Source organism: Perognathus longimembris, chromosome 3, assembly GCF_023159225.1.
Source record: "Perognathus longimembris pacificus isolate PPM17 chromosome 3, ASM2315922v1, whole genome shotgun sequence".
Taxonomy (NCBI): domain Eukaryota; kingdom Metazoa; phylum Chordata; class Mammalia; order Rodentia; family Heteromyidae; genus Perognathus; species Perognathus longimembris.
This window is the reverse complement of record NC_063163.1, coordinates 49,623,424-49,642,243: the sequence shown is the minus strand read 5'-3', so window position 1 is coordinate 49,642,243 and position 18,820 is coordinate 49,623,424. Positions and strand designations below refer to the sequence as shown.

Below are 18,820 nucleotides of genomic sequence, written 5' to 3'. Positions count from 1 at the left end.
TAAGTGTGAAGACAATTATTTGCTCTCATTTGTGAACTAAAAAAAAATAGTGTGGAGGGGAGTGGTAAACTTGGATAGAATACTGGCTTCTTTAATCAACAGTGAGTACATGCAGGGAAATAAAATTATCTCAATAAGCTTAATATTCCTTTTCAATCAACATTATAGAAGGTTTTTCACTCCTCTCAAAAGTATGAGAAATTCTGTAAGGGAAATTCCTCACAGAAAAACTCCAAAAGCAGTATGCAGGAAAAGTAGTCTGTCTAAGGCAAAGTAATCTGCAGTCTTGTTTGTATTATAAACATGTGGTTTGCAGTAACAGTTGACAGACACTGACACTGCATCATGTTAACAATATATTTTAAGTTTTAGCTCTAAGAAAACTACCCATTTAACTAATACCAAGTTGGCTGAGTTCTGTCAGTAATCCATAGCTCTGCCATTTCTTATCATCAGATCTTTATATTCGGTCTAAATCCTCTGCAGATTAATTCAGTTCATTTTCCCAACAAGTAGCATATCACACTCCTAGTGTAAGAGCTAGAATAGTCTAAATATACACTGTGTATTAAATTCTCCTTCTTACTGTGCTTGCTTGCTTACTTTTGCACATCCTTCTGTGCAAAAGTAAATTGCCTTGCTAAGGCTTGACTCACTTTCCCCCCATCTCCAATTTTCATCTCTTTTTCTTGCATCATAAGGATTAAACCCAAAGCCTTGTGCTCTCTGCAACTGAGCTACATACCCAGGATTAAGGATCTAGTGTATCCTCTCTATGAATTAACACAACAACACATATAAGAAAAGTAAAACTTCATCATTAGATACATATTATAATTTAAGATTACATGCAATTTGTATTTATGATTACCATTTAACATTTACTCACAGGTGCTGAACTAGGTAGGTACCTACCACTGCACTAAAAAAAAAAAAATCATGCTCTCAGCAAGACACCAGGTGCATACCGATAATACTAGAACCCAAGAGGTTGAGTTGGGAGAATCTCAAGTTCTAGACTAGCCTGGGCTACACAGCAAGACTCTATCCCAAAAAGCCAAAACAATACAACAAAAAAAAATACCCTAACTCTTCTCAGGGCAAGAACATGCAGAACATATATATATATATATATATATATATATATATATATTTTAGAACATATATTCTTTAAAAATATAAAAATATCCACTTAAGCATAAAATCTATTATAAGTAAATAGTATACATACACACTTAATAGAAAATCTGGAAGAGGAATTACATTTATATCTACACCACTACAGTAGGCAAGTATCTGCCCAAGTAGGTATAAACTCTCCCCACTGGAGGAACTAGTTCTTGCTGGAGTCTAATAACTGGGGTACCCAATATACCTACTCTGTTCTTATCTACTTGACCACAAAAAGGTAGCAATAACCACACCATTAAAATATTTGGAATAGATCTCAAAATGTCAATACTGACATGTACAAATATATACTTTTTTTGCCAGTCCTGTGGCTTGGACTCAGGGCCTGGGCACTGTCCCTGGCTTCTTTTTGCTCAAGGCTAGCACTCTATCTCTTGAGCCACAGCACCACTTCTGGCCTTTTCTGTTTATGTGGTGCTAATGAATCAAACCTAGGGCTTCATGCATGCTAGGTAAGCACTCTACTGCTAAGCCACATTCCCAGCCCCCAAATATATATTCTTAAAAAAAATCAAATTACAAAATTTTCATCAAAAGCAGTGTTTCAGATTTACCTGCAGTAGGTTTAAAGGCCTGAGATTTGAAGTATTTTTTAAACCAAATGGAACACCTGTTAAATAAAATCCATGGTTACAATGGAACTACACATAAAAATAACAACACTTTAGTATATACACCATTTATGTACTTTTCCTTAGGTGTGCTTATTTTCTATACTTCTAACACATTTTAAAAAACAATTTTCTTAGATATTGATCAATATCAATATTTTATTCCTAGTACAGAGTACTAGATGTTCACTGTATTTATGTATTTCAGAAACTGTTTTTCATGATGAATAAAAGCAAAACTACTGTTAATACATTTCAAGTATTAGCATCTATTTACATTTCCTGGTGACGTAAGACAAGTAATAATCCCATTTTTAGTGCTACTGCTGTTGTAAGTATAAAGATAATAAAAATGTTGAAGAAAGTTGAATTTTGTATGAAAAGATCAAACCCAGTCAGGAGAAAATTACACTCTATTATGAATTTGCTCCTAAAACTCAGTACACAAAATTAAGCCAGAGTGAGGTAAAGTTTTAAATTAATAAGTATTTATTTTTAACAATAATTATTAAATAATAAATGTGGGCTAGAGGCCACATTCAGCCTTGTTACATAATTTACTTCTTTTTCCTTACTCCATCCCCCCATCCCCCCACCCCTTCTCCACTTTTTAAAACAATTTTTTAAATATGTAAAAATGATCTTAGGAGGCTAAGCTAAAAGGATAATGAATTTAAGGCTACTCTGGGCTACAAAGTGAGACCCTGTCTTGTTTTTGAAAACCATAATGTTATTTTCTGGTTATATCTTTCTTCAATAGAAAGAAACTGAACGGTTTCGAAATATTACAACACATTCACTTAAACAGCATATGTTGTTTTGCAGTTTTAAATATATATTAATAGTAACAGAATAAAACTACTACTATAGATAGTAGCAAATACCTTTGAATGTCATTTCTAAGCCACAGTTTAAATACTTTATATTGTACTTGTTCTTTTATCTTTTTGGTGGTACTCAACTGAGCTCAGGGTCCAAGTGCACTACCACTTAAACCATGCCCTTCTCTGTATTTATATACCTTGACAACTACAAGACAAGTCACTAATATTATGCACATTTTATTTATGAAGAAGATACAACACAAAGGTAACTTTCACAAGATCATAAACAGTGAGTTGTCTAACATGAATTCAAGTGGACATGGTGTGCCCCTAGAACTTAGAATACCTTTAACTCTTGCACAAAATACACTTTGGAACTACATTTATTTTCCTGGAACATGACCACATTGGTAGCAACAAGGCATTTTTATTATAATGATTTGAAAAGAGAATATAACATGTACAGACTTACATATTTATTAATTTCTTCACAGAAGTTGATGATATACTGCGTGGTAATTTTAAAAAATCAGAATTTCAAAGGCTTTTGGAATCTTTGTGGTACAACACTTCACAGATTAATTAACATTAAATACCTTTAGAAATACTCTTACAATATTTTTCCTTTCACATGTACTTTAATGTTTTTGTAAGTTAATATTTACAATATTCTAACCTGCTTGAGAAGCTGCCTGCATTGCACTGGGCAATGCATTTGGTAGTAGACCTCCTGAGGGTAGAAGGCCACTCAGGTTTATTCCTGCAGGAGTTATGGCACCAGTGTTACAGCCCAGCATGGAGTTTGAACCACTCATCAGAGCCTGTGCTCCACTGGAGGAGAATGAGACAAAGCATGAAACCGCACTGAAAAAAACCAGCCACACAGTTAAAAAAAAAACCCAACTTCAGAACAACATCAATGAATTCCTGTGTCTTGTTTCACTTTAGTTAAGAGAACAAGGATGACTAAAGCCAAATATACATCAATGTTTAATTGGAAAAGTAAAGCACTAACCAAAGAATTAAAAGATGGTAACAGAGGATAAACAGGAAAATTTATTCTGCTGTCAACACAAAGTATTTTCTTGCAGGTAAGAGATTCATTACTAACATTAAAATATACATGTGAGGCTGTGTTTGCCCATATCTAATGTGTTCTCTTGACTGGTACATAATTTCACAAATGACTATCTTTAAAAAATAAAGTAAACCCAGCACATCACTGAAAACTTACCAAACAGAGCTCACTACATTGATGAAGTTAAGTCCAGCAGAGTTTGCCATGACCTGGGTGGCCGTGGTTCCTGTAGTTATAGATGTTACCATGGTAGAAAGAGGAATGGTCGTTACAGGCATTGCCTGGCTCAGAGACCTTTGCTGCTGAGCAAACTGAGTTAACAAAGTGGGTTGAGGGGTGATGCCTGAATATTGGGGAGTAGGGGTGGCTGAAGGGGTACTAGGAGTTGAGCTCTGGGCATCAGGAGGGTGTGGGGTCGATGAAGGGGTTGGTGTAGGAGTAGATGGCTTAGGAGTTCCAGATCCTGCTCATTGAGAAAAATAAAAATTGCTAGTTTGTTATAAATGGCCAGTCCTTTTTTTTAAAAAATAAGGTTAATGGAATCTTACTTAGCACTGACAGTTTGTTCCAGCTGTTTTTTTTTTTTAAAGCAGTTAACTGCAAGTGTTAATTTCTACACATGATACATGAGTGTTGATACACTCAATTACAATTAAGGATGCAGTATATCAACTACAACTCCCATTAGAAGATGCTATTACAGTGACAGTAAAAAATATACATTTGTATTCTACCACAAGACCCATTTAAAAGTTAGTTTCCTACATGATGCCTTTGGCCTAGAAAGTTCAAACGGAATTCAAATTACGTTTTGTTATTTACGATTTCACTAATTCAAGACTTCTTTTAAAAATACTGCATAACAATCTGAGATACTGTGAACATATTTAATAAGTTATATATGGTTAACATTCATATTTGGCACCTACATATACATGTTTAATTCCTAACACATCAAGTTCATCCTGATAAATTTACAAAGAACAATAAAGCAATTATTTGATAGATAATACTGCATCTTTAACAGTAACTGTGTACTTCTGCTTAAATGTAGAATGTATAGAAAATCTGTTGTGAATGAAGTATGCACAGTTTATCAATTTTTTAAAAAAACAAAAACAAAAAATAAAAACCAAAAAAGTAAAACCAAAGCTCTTGAGGTGTTTTCTTTTTTAGCTTTCATGTCCTGCAGAAAGAAAGGAAAGAAATGTGAATGTCCAGAAGCTGTCACTCAACCCTTACTTAAAAGTAACAACTGTGTTCAGTAGATGACCATAATCTATACCCACAACATAAGAAGTGTGAATAAGACTTCCATCAGAAAATTTATATTTTTCTTTGTGCAAAACAAGAAGGCAGAAAAATTACACCTTTTGAGCTATCAAGATGAAGATGTTTATATCTAATGCGAAAACTATCCTATTACTGTGCAGTGTACTAAAACTTTCAGCACTCATGATCTATAAAAAAAAATCTAAAAAACTGGATTTTTTTTTCCAAACTGCAATTGAAAATATTTAGATTTGCTACTGTGGAGAAAGTCTCCCAAAGTAAGTCTAGCTTTCTTATAGAACTTCCTGATGTTAAAAAAGTATCCAGTAGTAAAAATCACATTTTATTATCTTCAGAATAATGCTTTATGACCATCACATTTTAGTAACTGACAATTTACAAAAAGTGTATAAGTGTTTTTGAAATACTGCTTTTTGGTTGATCATATCACGACCTTGGAAACTAGCTGGCCTCTAACATATACAAATAAAAAAAATCTGCATCAACAGCTCATAGAGCACTTTTTTTTCATACCAGTCACACAGTTTCCATAAAATATAAAGCAACCCTATGGTACAGTAAAATAAAAATAGTTTGGAATCTTATTACCATGAGTAACTACAAGATTATTTTTTAAAGGAGATATGTAGGTTGCAAGTCTAAAAGAAAGGTATACACAAAGTGCATACATAGATACAGAAAAACATACAGTTACAATAAGCACATAATACATACAATCAACAAAAGCTCTGCTCGAAACTACTCGCAACTTACACATTTGGAGTACAGAGTACACTCAGATTTCACTATTCACAGACAGTCGAAAAGCTGTCTTAAACATTAAGCAAAAGCTTATGAAAATTGTAATGAGAATTTAAGTTATAACTTACTTTGTGATGAGCTGGCAGGTGACAGGGCAGCTGGAGAAAGCATGCTAACTTGATTGAGATCTACAGATGACTTTCGAGAAAGACTTGGTGGCTTAGAAGATGGAGGAGGAGTTGGAGATTTAAGAAAGCTGCTGGCCTGTTGAGGTGTAAAATAATTACCTAGGAGAAAAATATGAAAATGATTCATGGACTCATAGTTCAAAATTCTGTGAATTGTAGAAATAAAAATGAGTAAAGCTTCTCACTCTAGATTATTGAAAACTAAGTATTTTAATACCTGAGGAACTACTTCCTGAGCTTGTAGGAAGTTTGATGGGTGGAGGTCGATGCTTTATCCCCTTCCCCAAAACTGAAGATTGTACTGACAGGGTCTCAGACTGCTAAAAGAGTGACATACTTGTTAAAATTGAAATCAGTAGCACTACATAAATATAACCTATCACTGCAAAGTATTCTTAGTGGTTGGTACAGATGGAATATTCTAAATATAACAAAAGAAACAATTTCACTAGAACCTATGAATTACCTAACCTTCATAAAGGATGAGGGGAAGAATTCTGAGTAATAGGATAAGGAGAGAATCTGAGTGAGAGGAGCCAAAGACTTAGAAGGCAAAGAAAGCTTCTACCTTCCGCTACCTATCATTTCCTGGAAAGTAACACTTGAACCTAGATGACTAGCATACAGATATGTACTTTTTCTATCTTTATGTACTTCTGAAATTTTCTATCATAAAAAGATAAAAAAAAAAGTTTAAAGTAAAAACGAAAATTAAAGAATCTCTCTACATTTCAAAATATGATATCTTAACAGCCTTTAGATTCTCTGAACAGACAATTAGGCACAAAAATGTATACATACTTCCCCTTCTTTCCCTGGAGAAGGCTGACTCAGATTGGCTGAACCACTAGAGCTGTGCGACATCTTGACTGGACATTTAGCTTCATTCTGGACCAATTCTTGGTATTGATTAACTATCCTAAAGTATTATCAAAAACAAGGACCTGTTAACCTTATTTTATATTATTTATACACACACACACGCACACTCTCAATTTTGCGTTGCAATTCTGGCATTTGAACATAGGCCTTGAGTTTGCCAAGAGGTAAATTACCACTTGAGCTGTACTTGTCAGCCTTTATGGTTTTTTTTTTTTTTTTTTTTTAGTGCCAGGCTTGGGCCTGAACTCAGGTCTGGGTGCTGCCCCTGAGTTTTTTGCTCAAAGCAACTATTCTACCATTTGAGTCATAGCTCCACTTCCAGCTTTTTTTTTTGGCCAGTCTTGGGCCTTGGACTCAGGGCCTGAGCACTGTCCCTGGCTTCTTCCCACTCAAGGCTAGCACTCTGCCACCTGAGCCACAGCGCCCCTTCTGGCCATTTTCCATATATGTGGTGCTGGGGAATCGAACAGAGAGCTTCATGTGTAGGAGGCAAGCACTCTTGCCACTAGGCCATATTCCCAGCCCCACTTCCCGCTTTTTGATGGTCAACTGGAGATAAGAGTCTCATGGTTTTTCCTGTCCCAGGCTGGATTTAAACTGCAATCCTCAAATCTCTACCTACTTTAGGAGCTAGGATCCTGCTCCTGTTCCTGCTGCTCTGCATAAATTTTTTTATTTAAAATAAAACTGTAAGCATTATTTTTTAATGTTCAAAAAATATAATTAGGGGCTGGGAATATGGCCTAGTGGCAAGAGCGCTTGTCTCGTATACATCCCAGCACCACATATACAGAAAATGGCCAGAAGTGGCGCTGTGGCTCAAGTGGCAGAGTGCTAGCCTTGAGCAAAAAGAAGCCAGGGACAGTGCTCAGGCCCTGAGTCCAAGGCCCAGGACTGGCAAAAAAAAAAAAAAACATTAAATCCCCCTAAATCTCATCCTATGAAAATGATTCTTTTTTTTTGCCAGTCCTGGGCCTTGGACTCAGGGCCTGAGCACTGTCCCTGGCTTCTTTTTGCTCAAGGCTAGCACTCTGCCACTTGAGCCACAGCGCCACTTCTGGCCATTTTCTGTATATGTGGTGCTGGGGAATCGAACCCAGGGCTTCATGTATACGAGGCAAGCGCTCTTGCCACTAGGCCATATCCCCAGCCTGAAAATGATTCTTATAAATTATTATACCATATCCTTTATACATTTTTTAGAATTAACTGGATTTTAAAGTTGGAAAGGACTAAGATCTAATTTTACCTCTGAGGGTAACATATTAAATTACTTCCTGTTCAAAGAGTTAAATTCATCATTAAAATTGAAGCATATGGAAGGGGCGACATTCTTCAAAAAGGATTATACTTCTTTTTTTTTTCAATTGGTAGTGGGGCTTGTACTCAGGGCCTGGGCACTGTCCGTCCCTCAGCTCTTTTTGCTCAAGGCTAGTGCTCTACAACTTAGAGCCACAATGCCACTTCTAGTTTTTGGGTAGTTAATTGGAGGTAAATCTCATGGAGACTTTTCTGTCCAGGCTGGCTTCAAACCAAGTTTCTCAGATCTCAGCCTTCTGAATAGCTAGGATTACAGGTATAAGCCACTGGCACCCTGCCAGTTATATACTTTTTATGAGACTCATGTAACTATTACTCCTCTGTACATCACCTTTGCAATTATAAATTAAAAAAAACAAAGTATATGATTCTTAAAACAAACCTCATATCCTATATGAGCACAGACCTCATATCTATTATGGCAAAATAATAAATATGTATATATATATATATATATATATATATATATTTACCTTTCAGCATCAGTCTTTGACCCAATAATGAACCTAAAATGTTAAGAAAAAGAGAAAAAAAAAAACTATTAGGGAAGAGTGTTTGAAGAAATTCTGGGATTACTTTTTAAGAATTTCCAAGAATTACAAGTATTATACACTTTGACAAATGCTGGCCATATTACTAAATCACTAAATTACTGTGGCCTTTGCTTTCATTTTAATCTTTGAATCTAGGAGTTATTCTTACTGTCACACAACAGAACTTTACAATATTATTTTATACGAAGAATATATCAAAGAAGAATATTTACCAAGTCTTTAACGAAAAGATTGACATTATTATTAACAAATTATACTTACTAAAGTAATTTAATGGATTATTTATATTGTAATTACCAATTTGAATGATCATCTGGGGAGGAGCTGAAATATAAAATATAAAAAAAAATACTTGGTTAATGTAGCTCAAACTTTTCACTTTACACTTATTAAAATAACTTATGAATATAGAAGAATGACAAAGATAACAAATCAGGCAACACTTCTTTTTTTTTTAAATGTACTTTTTTTTTTTAGAAGCACTTTATTATTATTTTTTGTTCTTGTCTTTTGGCCAGTTCTGGGGCTTGGACTCAGGGCCTGAGCACTGTCCCTGGCTTCTTTTTGCTCAAGGCTAGCACTCTGCCACTTGAGCCACAGCGCCACTTCTAGCCATTTTCTATATATGCGGTGCTGGGGAATTGAACCCAGGGCCTCATGTATACAAAGGGCCTCATGTATACAAAGCAAGCACTCTTTTTTTTTTTTTTTTTTTTGGCCAGTCCTGGGCCTTGGACTCAGGGCCTGAGCACTGTCCCTGGCTTCTTCCCGCTCAAGGCTAGCACTCTGCCACTTGAGCCACAGCGCCACTTCTGGCCATTTTCTGTATATGTGGTGCTGGGGAATTGAACCCAGGGCTTCATGTATACGAGGCGAGCACTCTTGCCACTAGGCCATATCCCCAGTCCCCAGGCAACATTTCTATAGCAATTCCTGCATAATGGTAAACAATTCAATTCTCTTCTTGGTGAGATAAGTAATCTGTTGGTAATTTATATCTAATCGTTGACAAGAGAATATATACTTTGTTGTTTCAGAGAAGTTAATAAATTTAAAATAAGCCAATATACATTTAATGGGAAGATATTCAGTACAGGTAATATTAAGTGTGGGTATTTAACATTAAGTATATTAAATATTGAGCAGTGTATTGAAACATTTAAAACATTAAATATATTTTATAAAAATACAAAAATTAAATAGACATTAAAATAGGTAGTGAGAATATCTGGTGTCTGTGTTTTGTTAGCTGAGGATTTTTGAGCTAGAGCTTGAACTTAGGGCCTATAGCACTGTCCCAAGGTCTGTTCCTCAAGGCTAGCACTTTACCACTTATGCCACAGATCCACTTCTGGTTTTTTTAGTTATTTGGAGGTAATTGATGTACTTTTCCTGCCTGGGCTGGCTCTAACTGTGATCTTCAGATTTCAGCCTCCTGAGTAGCTAGAGTTACACCCATGAGCTACCAATACCTGGCTAAGGAGTTTGTTTCTTACAGGTACTGATAAACTTTCTCTTAAAATCCACTTTTTCTACTCTAATTTCTATTAATATTTGTAACTTGACATAGGTCTGACCTGGTCTTTTACTGCTGAGGTCTTTTTTTTTTAGTTTTCTTCTTTACAAAGCAGTGTCAGTGTGATTAAAAATAAAATAGCTAAAACAAATAAAAGTACGTAGTAGTACCTTGTATTAAATATGTATAATATTCATTTTGGAAGGTCAATTATATAAACTGCCAACACATAAACATACCAAATATCCTTCAAAGCAAGTATAAAAATAATTACATCATGGGCTTTTTTTTTTTTTGCCAGTCCTGGGCCTTGGACTCAGGGCCTGAGCACTGTCCCTGGCTTCTTCCCGCTCAAGGCTAGCACTCTGCCTCTTGAGCCACAGCACCGCTTCTGGCCGTTTTCTGTATATGTGGTGCTGGGGAATCGAACCTAGGGCCTCGTGTATCCGAGGCAGGCACTCTTGCCACTAGGCTATATCCCCAGCCCCAACATGGGCTTTTAAAAGATAAAAATTATCTTAATTATCTCAGACAATGTGGTAACTATGACTTAAATTTACTCATATCTACTGCCAAATGTAACTGGCATATTTAACCAACAATAAGTAAAGAGTCCTCATGGGAAAATTTTTATTCATTAATAGCTTATTAATAAATTATTTAAGTTATTTAAATTAAATTTATTTAAATAAATTCTGGATGTCTGAGTTTGTCAATACAATACATTAAACAGAACTCACTGGGATGGAGACATCTGGCTGTCACTTTCTTCATCTGCTTTACATGGCTGTATTTTACCATAGTAAAGTGGATCACCAAGTGACTGCAAAATAGTCAGCTTTGTTTTTTGATACTGATTACCAGCTTCACATTCAAAAATATAATCATCTCTTACATCCTGAAAAAGATAGAGCATCTAAATAACAAATTCTCAAGCAATCAGAATTAGAAAAAAATCAGGAATAAATGACACATTAAATCACATCTGGCAATAAGAAAATGAACTGCATTCATAGACTACAGAAATGTTTAAGACTGAGTAAGAATAAACATCTAGATGGTTCTTGTACTAGGGAATGAACTCAAGGACACACTGAACAACTTTGCTAGCCCTTTCCATTGGTTACTGTTGAGACAGGGTCTCACTTTATGCTGTGGCTAACTTGGGACTACATTCCTCCTACCTGTGCTTCACTTGTGTTGCTGAGGATGACAGGCACACAGTGCTGTACCTAGCCACTGTGCTTTCCCCAGAGCTGGAAAACAGGTGTGAGTACTGAGACAGAATCTTCAGAACTATTTTCTTTTTTTTTTTTTTTAACCTGGGTTCACCTTAGATCTCTATCTCTGTTTCCCAGGTAGCTAGGACTACAAACTTGACCCACCATACCCAGTAGGATATTTCTTTTCTTTCTTAAAGAAAAAACAAAACAACAAAGCATTAATGTCTACTATGAAGTATAAATGTAATTTAATAATACTAGTAAATCATTTAAACATTTACTGAACATGGTTATCAGCACTAAAAAAGTAGTGCCTCATGTAGTCCTCACACCACATCCTAATGGTGAGCACCATCTCTATATTACAGGTAAAGGATTAAGTTACTTGCCTGGGTCCTGGAGCCTGAAATCCAAACCCTCATGTTGTTCTACCCTGAGCTGTATAGGATTCTTTTTTTTTTTTTTTTTTTTTGGCCAGTCCTGGGCCTTGAACTCAGGGCCTGAGCACTGTCACTGGCTTCTTTTTGCTCAAGGCTAGCACTCTGCCACTTGAGCCACAGCACCACTTCTGGCCGTTTTCTGTATATGTGGTGCTGGGGAAATCGAACCCAGGGCCTCATGTGTACAAGGCAGGCACTCTTGCCACTAGGCCATATCCCCAGCCCCAGGATTCTTTTTTTATAGTACTTTGGGGATGAGAGTGCCAACTGAATGTAAAACTTGAGAGAAATATGGTGAAATTTCATATACTGGACATATAAATTGCAAATATAAAATGATTTAATATAAAACTTTTGAAAGCCATTCTATTGTTTTCAATTAAGTCTTGTTATGCATATAAAATATCCTGTGTACAAAACGTCATTATTTTGTCCCCAGGGTTCATTAAATTTATTATAGTATGCCAATTTCTTTCTTTTATACGTTATTATTGTAATAAAAAAATAGAACATTTTCATTGAGATATCCCTACAAGAATATTCTAGTTTAATATAAAAAATGTAGTTCTTTTGTTTTCTAAGACAAGGCTTCCCTATGTGGCCTAGACTGGACTTAAATTTATGATCCTCTTGCCCCAGTCTCTGTAGCAATGACAGTAGGTGTGCATAGGAATGCCAAATGAAGTTCTCCATTAAAATTAGTTAACTGTGAGTCAAAATAATTATTCCTTCTAAAAATTCACTACATCTTCAACAATTTTATTTTTTAGGGGGGGACAGTCTTGGGGTTTGAACTCAGGGCCTAGGCACTGTCTCTGAGCTTCTTTTGCTCAAGGCTAGCACTCTACCACTTGAGCCACAGTACTACTTCTGGCTTTTCTGTTTATATGGTACTTTGGAATCAAATCCAGGGCTTCATGCATGCTAGGCAAGCACTCTACCATGTAAGCCACATTCCCAGCCCAAGAATTAAAAAAAAAAAATCCTACATTAAAAGAAATTGTATTTATAATTTAAAAAATTCACCCATATTAGAAATGGAGATTGGGAAATGATCACTTACATGGGCTGGCCAAATTGTTGGTTGTGAGTCATCAGATTTGATAGACTTTTCCACTTTAGCATATTTCTCCACCTGCATAAGCCAAAGCATCAGATAGAATGGAACCAGTATTCTGACTGAAGAACTGAAGCATCTCAAGAATAAGGCATAGCTATTAACCCCCAAATTCTTGTATCACTAATGTTAGCAACTACTTGTGCTTAAGTAGTTTTGAAACTTACCTGATATGTTCAATTAAGACAAGTTTAATAACAAAAAATAGAATTAGCATCTCACTGGCTACATTAGCTTTTCTGGACAGTGCCCTTTTTCATATTCTAAACTGACATCATGTGTTCTTAAGAGACTTTCCTTCAGGGAAACTGAAATGTCAGAGATAATGGCAGGAGTTTTAATAGAACAGAAGCTGCCGTCTATTAGTGGTAACAAAGTTGAATAGAGAATACAGAAGACACATATTAAAGTTGATTAAAAAATTTAAATCTTTGTCATTGAGGCCATTTATTTTGTGGTATCTCTTAAGGAATCTGTGCAAATGAAATGTTGTCATGTGCTTGTTAACCATGGTTTTAGGAATGGGGAAAGCATATAGTTCAGTGGCAAGGAGTCTGTGTTTCACCACACAAGGCCCTGGCTTCAAACCCTAGATCAAAATGAAATGAAGCAAAAGGAAACCAATCACAGGACCAAACAAAAACAACAGTAATTTAGACTTTCTTGAACACCTGTTTAAAAAACACATTTTTTAATTTTATTTTTATTTTTACTGTCCCTCTATTAGAAACCCTTATGTAGGTCTGAACTGGGGCTTGAAATCTGTATGCTTATCCTATGAGAATCTTCTGACTGAAACAGGCTGGCAAATTGTTATTAGGGTTTTGCTACTTGAATTGTGGTTCACAGGCCTAGTACCACTTAACTTACAAGCTTGTGAGAACAGCCCAGATTTGCTGAGTGGGAATTTACAATTTAATAAGCTTTCTAAAACTCTTTCAAATATTAACATTTTAGAAGAACTGCTTTAGATATTCACCCTGCCCTCCTTCTTACAGTTTACCCTAAACATCTATTCTTATGCTGTTTCTTTAGGAGCACACATGTTTAAAAAAGTTGTGTATAGTCTATTCATACTTTTGGTTTTATGCTTTGCAGAACTGTCTTTTAAATGATAGTAACTTGTTCTGTTAGCACAGGGCACACAAAAAAGTATGTAACAACAATTATAAAGAATTGGATTCACCATAAACCAGAATGTAGAGAACAACAGGAAAATATAAGACCTATCATCAAAATAACTCTATGTCTAATCTTATAATTCATGTATATTTGAAATTAGTAAAGAATACATTTAAGATTCCTAATGATGGTCATTGCTCCAAAATTAATGTTTGAAGACAAAAGCAAGTAAGAATATTATGAACAATAATTAGGGAAAAAACCCAGGAGCACCTTAGGCACATTACATAACAAACACCTCATTTTCTACATTTTCAAGATATTTTACGATGCTGCTCTAAATTCAGAACCATATTCAAATGTTACAGTTTTACATAGCTTAATGGAAAAATGTACTGGTACTTAAAACAGGCAGTTGATTTTTATTTTAAATTTCCTTTTAAGAGGAGACTCTTTTCTCAAGTATTAGCTGTCTAATGGTAAAATTTAGGAATTGTCTATGAAAAAAAGAGAACTTCATGAATTGACTTACTTCTACTTCAGATGGCATGACCAAATTACAGGGACTACGCTTCCACATATCTACACACTGAAAAATTTAAAAAAAACGTAATTATATCAAAACTCTTGAAGGCAAGCCTCTAAAAAAGTTAAGCTTAGTTTAAATTATGACAATATATACTTACATTGCCTGCTTTAGAAATTTTGAGGTCATAATGCTGACCTGCCTTTCTTTCCTTTTTTTTCTGCAAGAAATCAAGTAATCTCAGCTGAGGAGGAGGGGGACAGTGAGATAGATCCTGCTGCCGATTCAAGGAGGACCTGGAATACCTCTTGAAACACCTGAAAGAGTAAAAATACGCGTTCAACAAAGCTAACTGACTTATGATATACATGGGTTTAAACTAGTAAATATTAAATATTAAATAAAATCACAAATATTTATGGAACATTATCACATGTCAAGCAATGTCCTAGGCACAGGTGAAGTAAAAATAAGCAAGTCAAACCAAATTCCCATTACCATGAAACTTATAGTCCACAAGGAAAACAACTGTAAGTAAAAGATAATTCGAAATTCAGATAACAAAATATGCATTGAGGGGAAAATCCAGTTCTGTGAGGAGCAAGTGAATGGGAGTGCTACATGAGAAAAGGGAGGGAAGAAAGGGACTGAAACAAAGAAAAACGAGTGCGCTAAGACATGAATGATTAGAAGAAACTAGCTATAGAAAGTTAAGGGATCTCTCCTACAGGAGGATAACCATCCTAAATATCTACACACCAAATACAGGAGCACCCAACTTCATCAAACAAACACTACTGACTCTAAAAACACTCATAGACCCAAACACATTGATAGCTGGAGACATTAACACTCCATTGTCACCTCTGGAAAGATCAACACACCAAAAACTGAACAAAGAAACCACAGAACTAAACAACTGCATAGACCAACCAGACTTAACAGACATCTACACAATATTCCACCCAGCAACAACAGAATACACATTCTTCTCAGGAGCACATGGAACACTCTCTAAAATAGATCACATCTTAGGGCACAAAGAAAATCTATACAAATTCAGAAGCATCAAAATAATTCCCTGCATTCTCTCAGACCACAATGGAATATAATTAGACCTCAATTCAAACAGCCAACACAGAAAATTCTGCAACTCATGAAGACTAAAGAACACACTGCTGAACCATCAGTGGGTCATTGAAGAAATTAGGACAGAAACTCAAATGTATATGGAATTCAACCAAATTGAGTAAACAAAGTACCAGCTCCTTTGGGACACAGCAAAGGCAGTACTCAGAGGGAAATTTATATCTCTGAGTGCCTTCACCAACAAACTGGAGAAACAGCAACTCAACAACTTAAGGAAGCACCTTTATCTCCTCGAAAGAGAACAACAAGACAAACCCCAAGTCAATAGATGGAAGCAAATAATTAAAATCAAATCAGAATTAAATGAATTAGAGACAAAAGAAACCATCGAAAGAATCAATGAAACAAAGAGTTGGTTCTTTGAAAAAATCAACAAGATAGACAGACCCCTAGCAAACCTGACCAAAAAACGAAGGCAGCATACCCAAATAAACAAGAGATGAAACAGGTAACATCACCACAGAAACAACCAAAATTCAGAACACAATAAGAGACTATTTTGCAAACCTGTATGCCAACAAATTCGAGAACCTGGAAGAAATGGACGATTTCCTAGAAAAAACTGATATCCCCAAACTCAACCATGAAGAGTTAAACCTTCGACACAGACCCATATCCAGCATTGAAATAGAAACGGCAATAAGTGATCTCCCATCCAAGAAAAGCCCAGGTCCAGACGGATTCACTGCAGAATTCTACAAGGCCTTCAAAACAGAACTCACACCAATATTTCTCAAACTCTTCAATGAAATTGAGAGGGAAAGTTCACTACCAAACATATTCTGTGAAGCCAGTATAACCCTCATCACCAAACCAGGCAGGGACACATCATGGAAAGAGAATTATAGACCGATTTCCCTAATGAACATTGATGCAAAAATTCTCAACAAAATTCTGGCCAATCGACTTCAACAGGTTATCAAAAAAAAAAAAAAATCATACTATGATCAAACTGGATTCATCCCAGGGATGCAAAGTTGGTTCAATATACACAAGTCAATTAATATAATCCACCACATCAACTGGAGCAAGGTAAAGAATCACATGGTTATATCTCTGGATGCAGAAAAGGTGTTTGATAAAATCCAGTACCCATTATGATAAAAGCCCTGGAAAAATTGGGATTCCAGGGAACATTCCTGAATACAATAAAGGCAGTTTATGACAAACCAAAAGCAAGCACAATTCTAAATGGTGAAAAGCTAAAGCCATTCCCTTTAAAATCAGAAGCAAGACAGGGATGTCCGCTCTCTCCCCTCCTCTTCAACATAGTACTAGAATGCCTAGCCAGAGCAATTAGGCAAGAAGAAAACATAAAGGGGATCCAAATAGGAAAAGATGAAGTTAAACTTTCTCTCTTCGCAGATTACATGATCCTATACCTAAAGAAACCCATAGACTCTACCCCCAAGCTACTAGAGCTGATCCAAAACTTTGGCAAAGTTGCAGGATATAAACTAAACCCTCAAAAATCAATGGACCCGGGAGAGAGAAAGATGGCGCCAAAACAGTAGGGAGGCACCCCGACTCGCTCCAACTGAATAGCGAGCTGGGAACTCCAACACCCAACACCCCATCAAGAACCCAGCAAAAGCAGCAGCCAGAAGCAGTGGAGATACGCAGGAAAACACAAAGGAGTAAAAAAGAAGAGCCAAAAACCTACACAGAGCCGGAGAATCTCCGGGGCACCCTCCCCCTACCAGCCGACCCTGGCCCAAACGGGGCCAGGCTGGGAAAGGGGAACCCGGCGATCAGCAGACAGGCTGCCAGGAGCTCAGAATTCAGACAGCAGGAGACCCCACGGTCACTAGGGAGGGTGCAGACCAAGACATACAACGGCAGCCACGAGAAGTTTGGGTCCACACCGGGTTCGGACAGACTGCGGCTGGGGAACCCAGCGTGGCAGAAGAAAGGAACTGGGGAAGCCACCACGACACTTTGCCACCCCCTGAAGGACCAACGGCTGCGCGGGACACACACACAATCCAGGATCAGTGGGTCCCCCATTACCCCCTCACCCAACTGGAGACCAGCTATCAGAGACCCAAGCCCTACAAAGAAGCTAGATCTCCCCCATACCCCTCCCCACCCCAAGGGAACAAAGAACCCCAAATCAGGGGGGAAGCTCCCATCAGGCGCTGGGAAATCATTTTAGCAAGGGAAGGGCGGAGCAGCCCCAAGGCCACACAGGATCCAGATCTGGCCGAATCGATCCTGCCCCCATCGATCCTGCCCCCTTCCCAACAGGGGTGGGCAATACCAGCACAGCAGGGACACCTGGGCCTGATCACATCCCCCCCTCGCAGCGGAGGCGAGGTCTGAGGGTGCTAACCCACGCCTGGACAGTCGATCCCACTGGGCCCCACACATACCGCCCCCCCCCCCCCAACGGACTTGCGGGAGGGCGCAAACACAACCCAACAACCCGGGGCTCGCTCAGGGAGGCGTACCCCACTAAAGTGGATGGGACCACAGCGCCAGCGCCTGTTGTAGCCGGCGCACAGCGCACAGGTGGGCAGGGCCCCCGGAGCCAGCGCCCACTCTGGTAGGCGTACCCCGCACTGGTGGGCGGGGCCACAGCGGCAGCACCTGCTCTGGTAGACGCGCCTACACAGGAGGGAGAGCAGAGCTACAAACCAAACCTGAGAAGCCATCCACAGATCTCAAGATGCGCAAATCACAAAGAAACATAACAGTTCCACAAAGAGCAAGCCAACTCGCCAGCTCCAAAAAGCAGCACGACTGAAGAGGAGATGGAGATTAAAAAAGCAAATGAGGCCATGTTAACAGGAATGATGGAAAGTGTCAGAAATGAAATCAGAAAACAATTCCACGAGTTTAGAGTGGAAATCTTGAAGGACACCCAGGAAGCCAAGAAACAAATGGAAGCAAAAATGGATACAATGCAAGCCTCCTTTAAAGAAAACCTTAACATCCTGATAATTGAAATGCATGAAAAGATAGATTTAAAATACAACTCTTTAAAGGAAGAAATTTCCACGATCAGGGCTGATCTGACAACCATAAATAGATCTCTGTCATCCA

At 37.4% G+C, this 18,820-nt stretch overlaps 1 protein-coding gene across 18 annotated transcripts in view; it reads right to left on the bottom strand.

Moving 5' to 3' along the window:
• The window catches only part of Supt20h (SPT20 homolog, SAGA complex component), a 47,634-nt gene that overhangs the window by 6,672 nt on the left and 22,142 nt on the right, over positions 1-18,820 (bottom strand). For 6 of the 18 annotated variants that reach the window (XM_048341473.1, XM_048341483.1, XM_048341477.1 and 3 more), the window contains 13 exons: positions 14,787-14,943; positions 14,633-14,689; positions 12,925-12,996; positions 10,939-11,096; positions 8,980-9,006; positions 8,602-8,634; positions 6,728-6,845; positions 6,144-6,246; positions 5,867-6,025; positions 3,861-4,167; positions 3,303-3,457; positions 1,746-1,801; positions 890-922 (listed from right to left, as the gene is read on the bottom strand). In XM_048341473.1, coding sequence (XP_048197430.1) covers positions 890-922; positions 1,746-1,801; positions 3,303-3,457; positions 3,861-4,167; positions 5,867-6,025; positions 6,144-6,246; positions 6,728-6,845; positions 8,602-8,634; positions 8,980-9,006; positions 10,939-11,096; positions 12,925-12,996; positions 14,633-14,689; positions 14,787-14,943 — 1,435 coding nt within the window. Of the gene's footprint in view, positions 1-889; positions 923-1,745; positions 1,802-3,302; positions 3,458-3,860; positions 4,168-4,228; positions 4,891-5,866; positions 6,026-6,143; positions 6,247-6,727; positions 6,846-8,601; positions 8,635-8,979; positions 9,007-10,938; positions 11,097-12,924; positions 12,997-14,632; positions 14,690-14,786; positions 14,944-18,820 lie in introns of those variants that run through there. The other 12 variants (XM_048341479.1, XM_048341484.1, XM_048341488.1 and 9 more) reach the window with 6 other exon arrangements.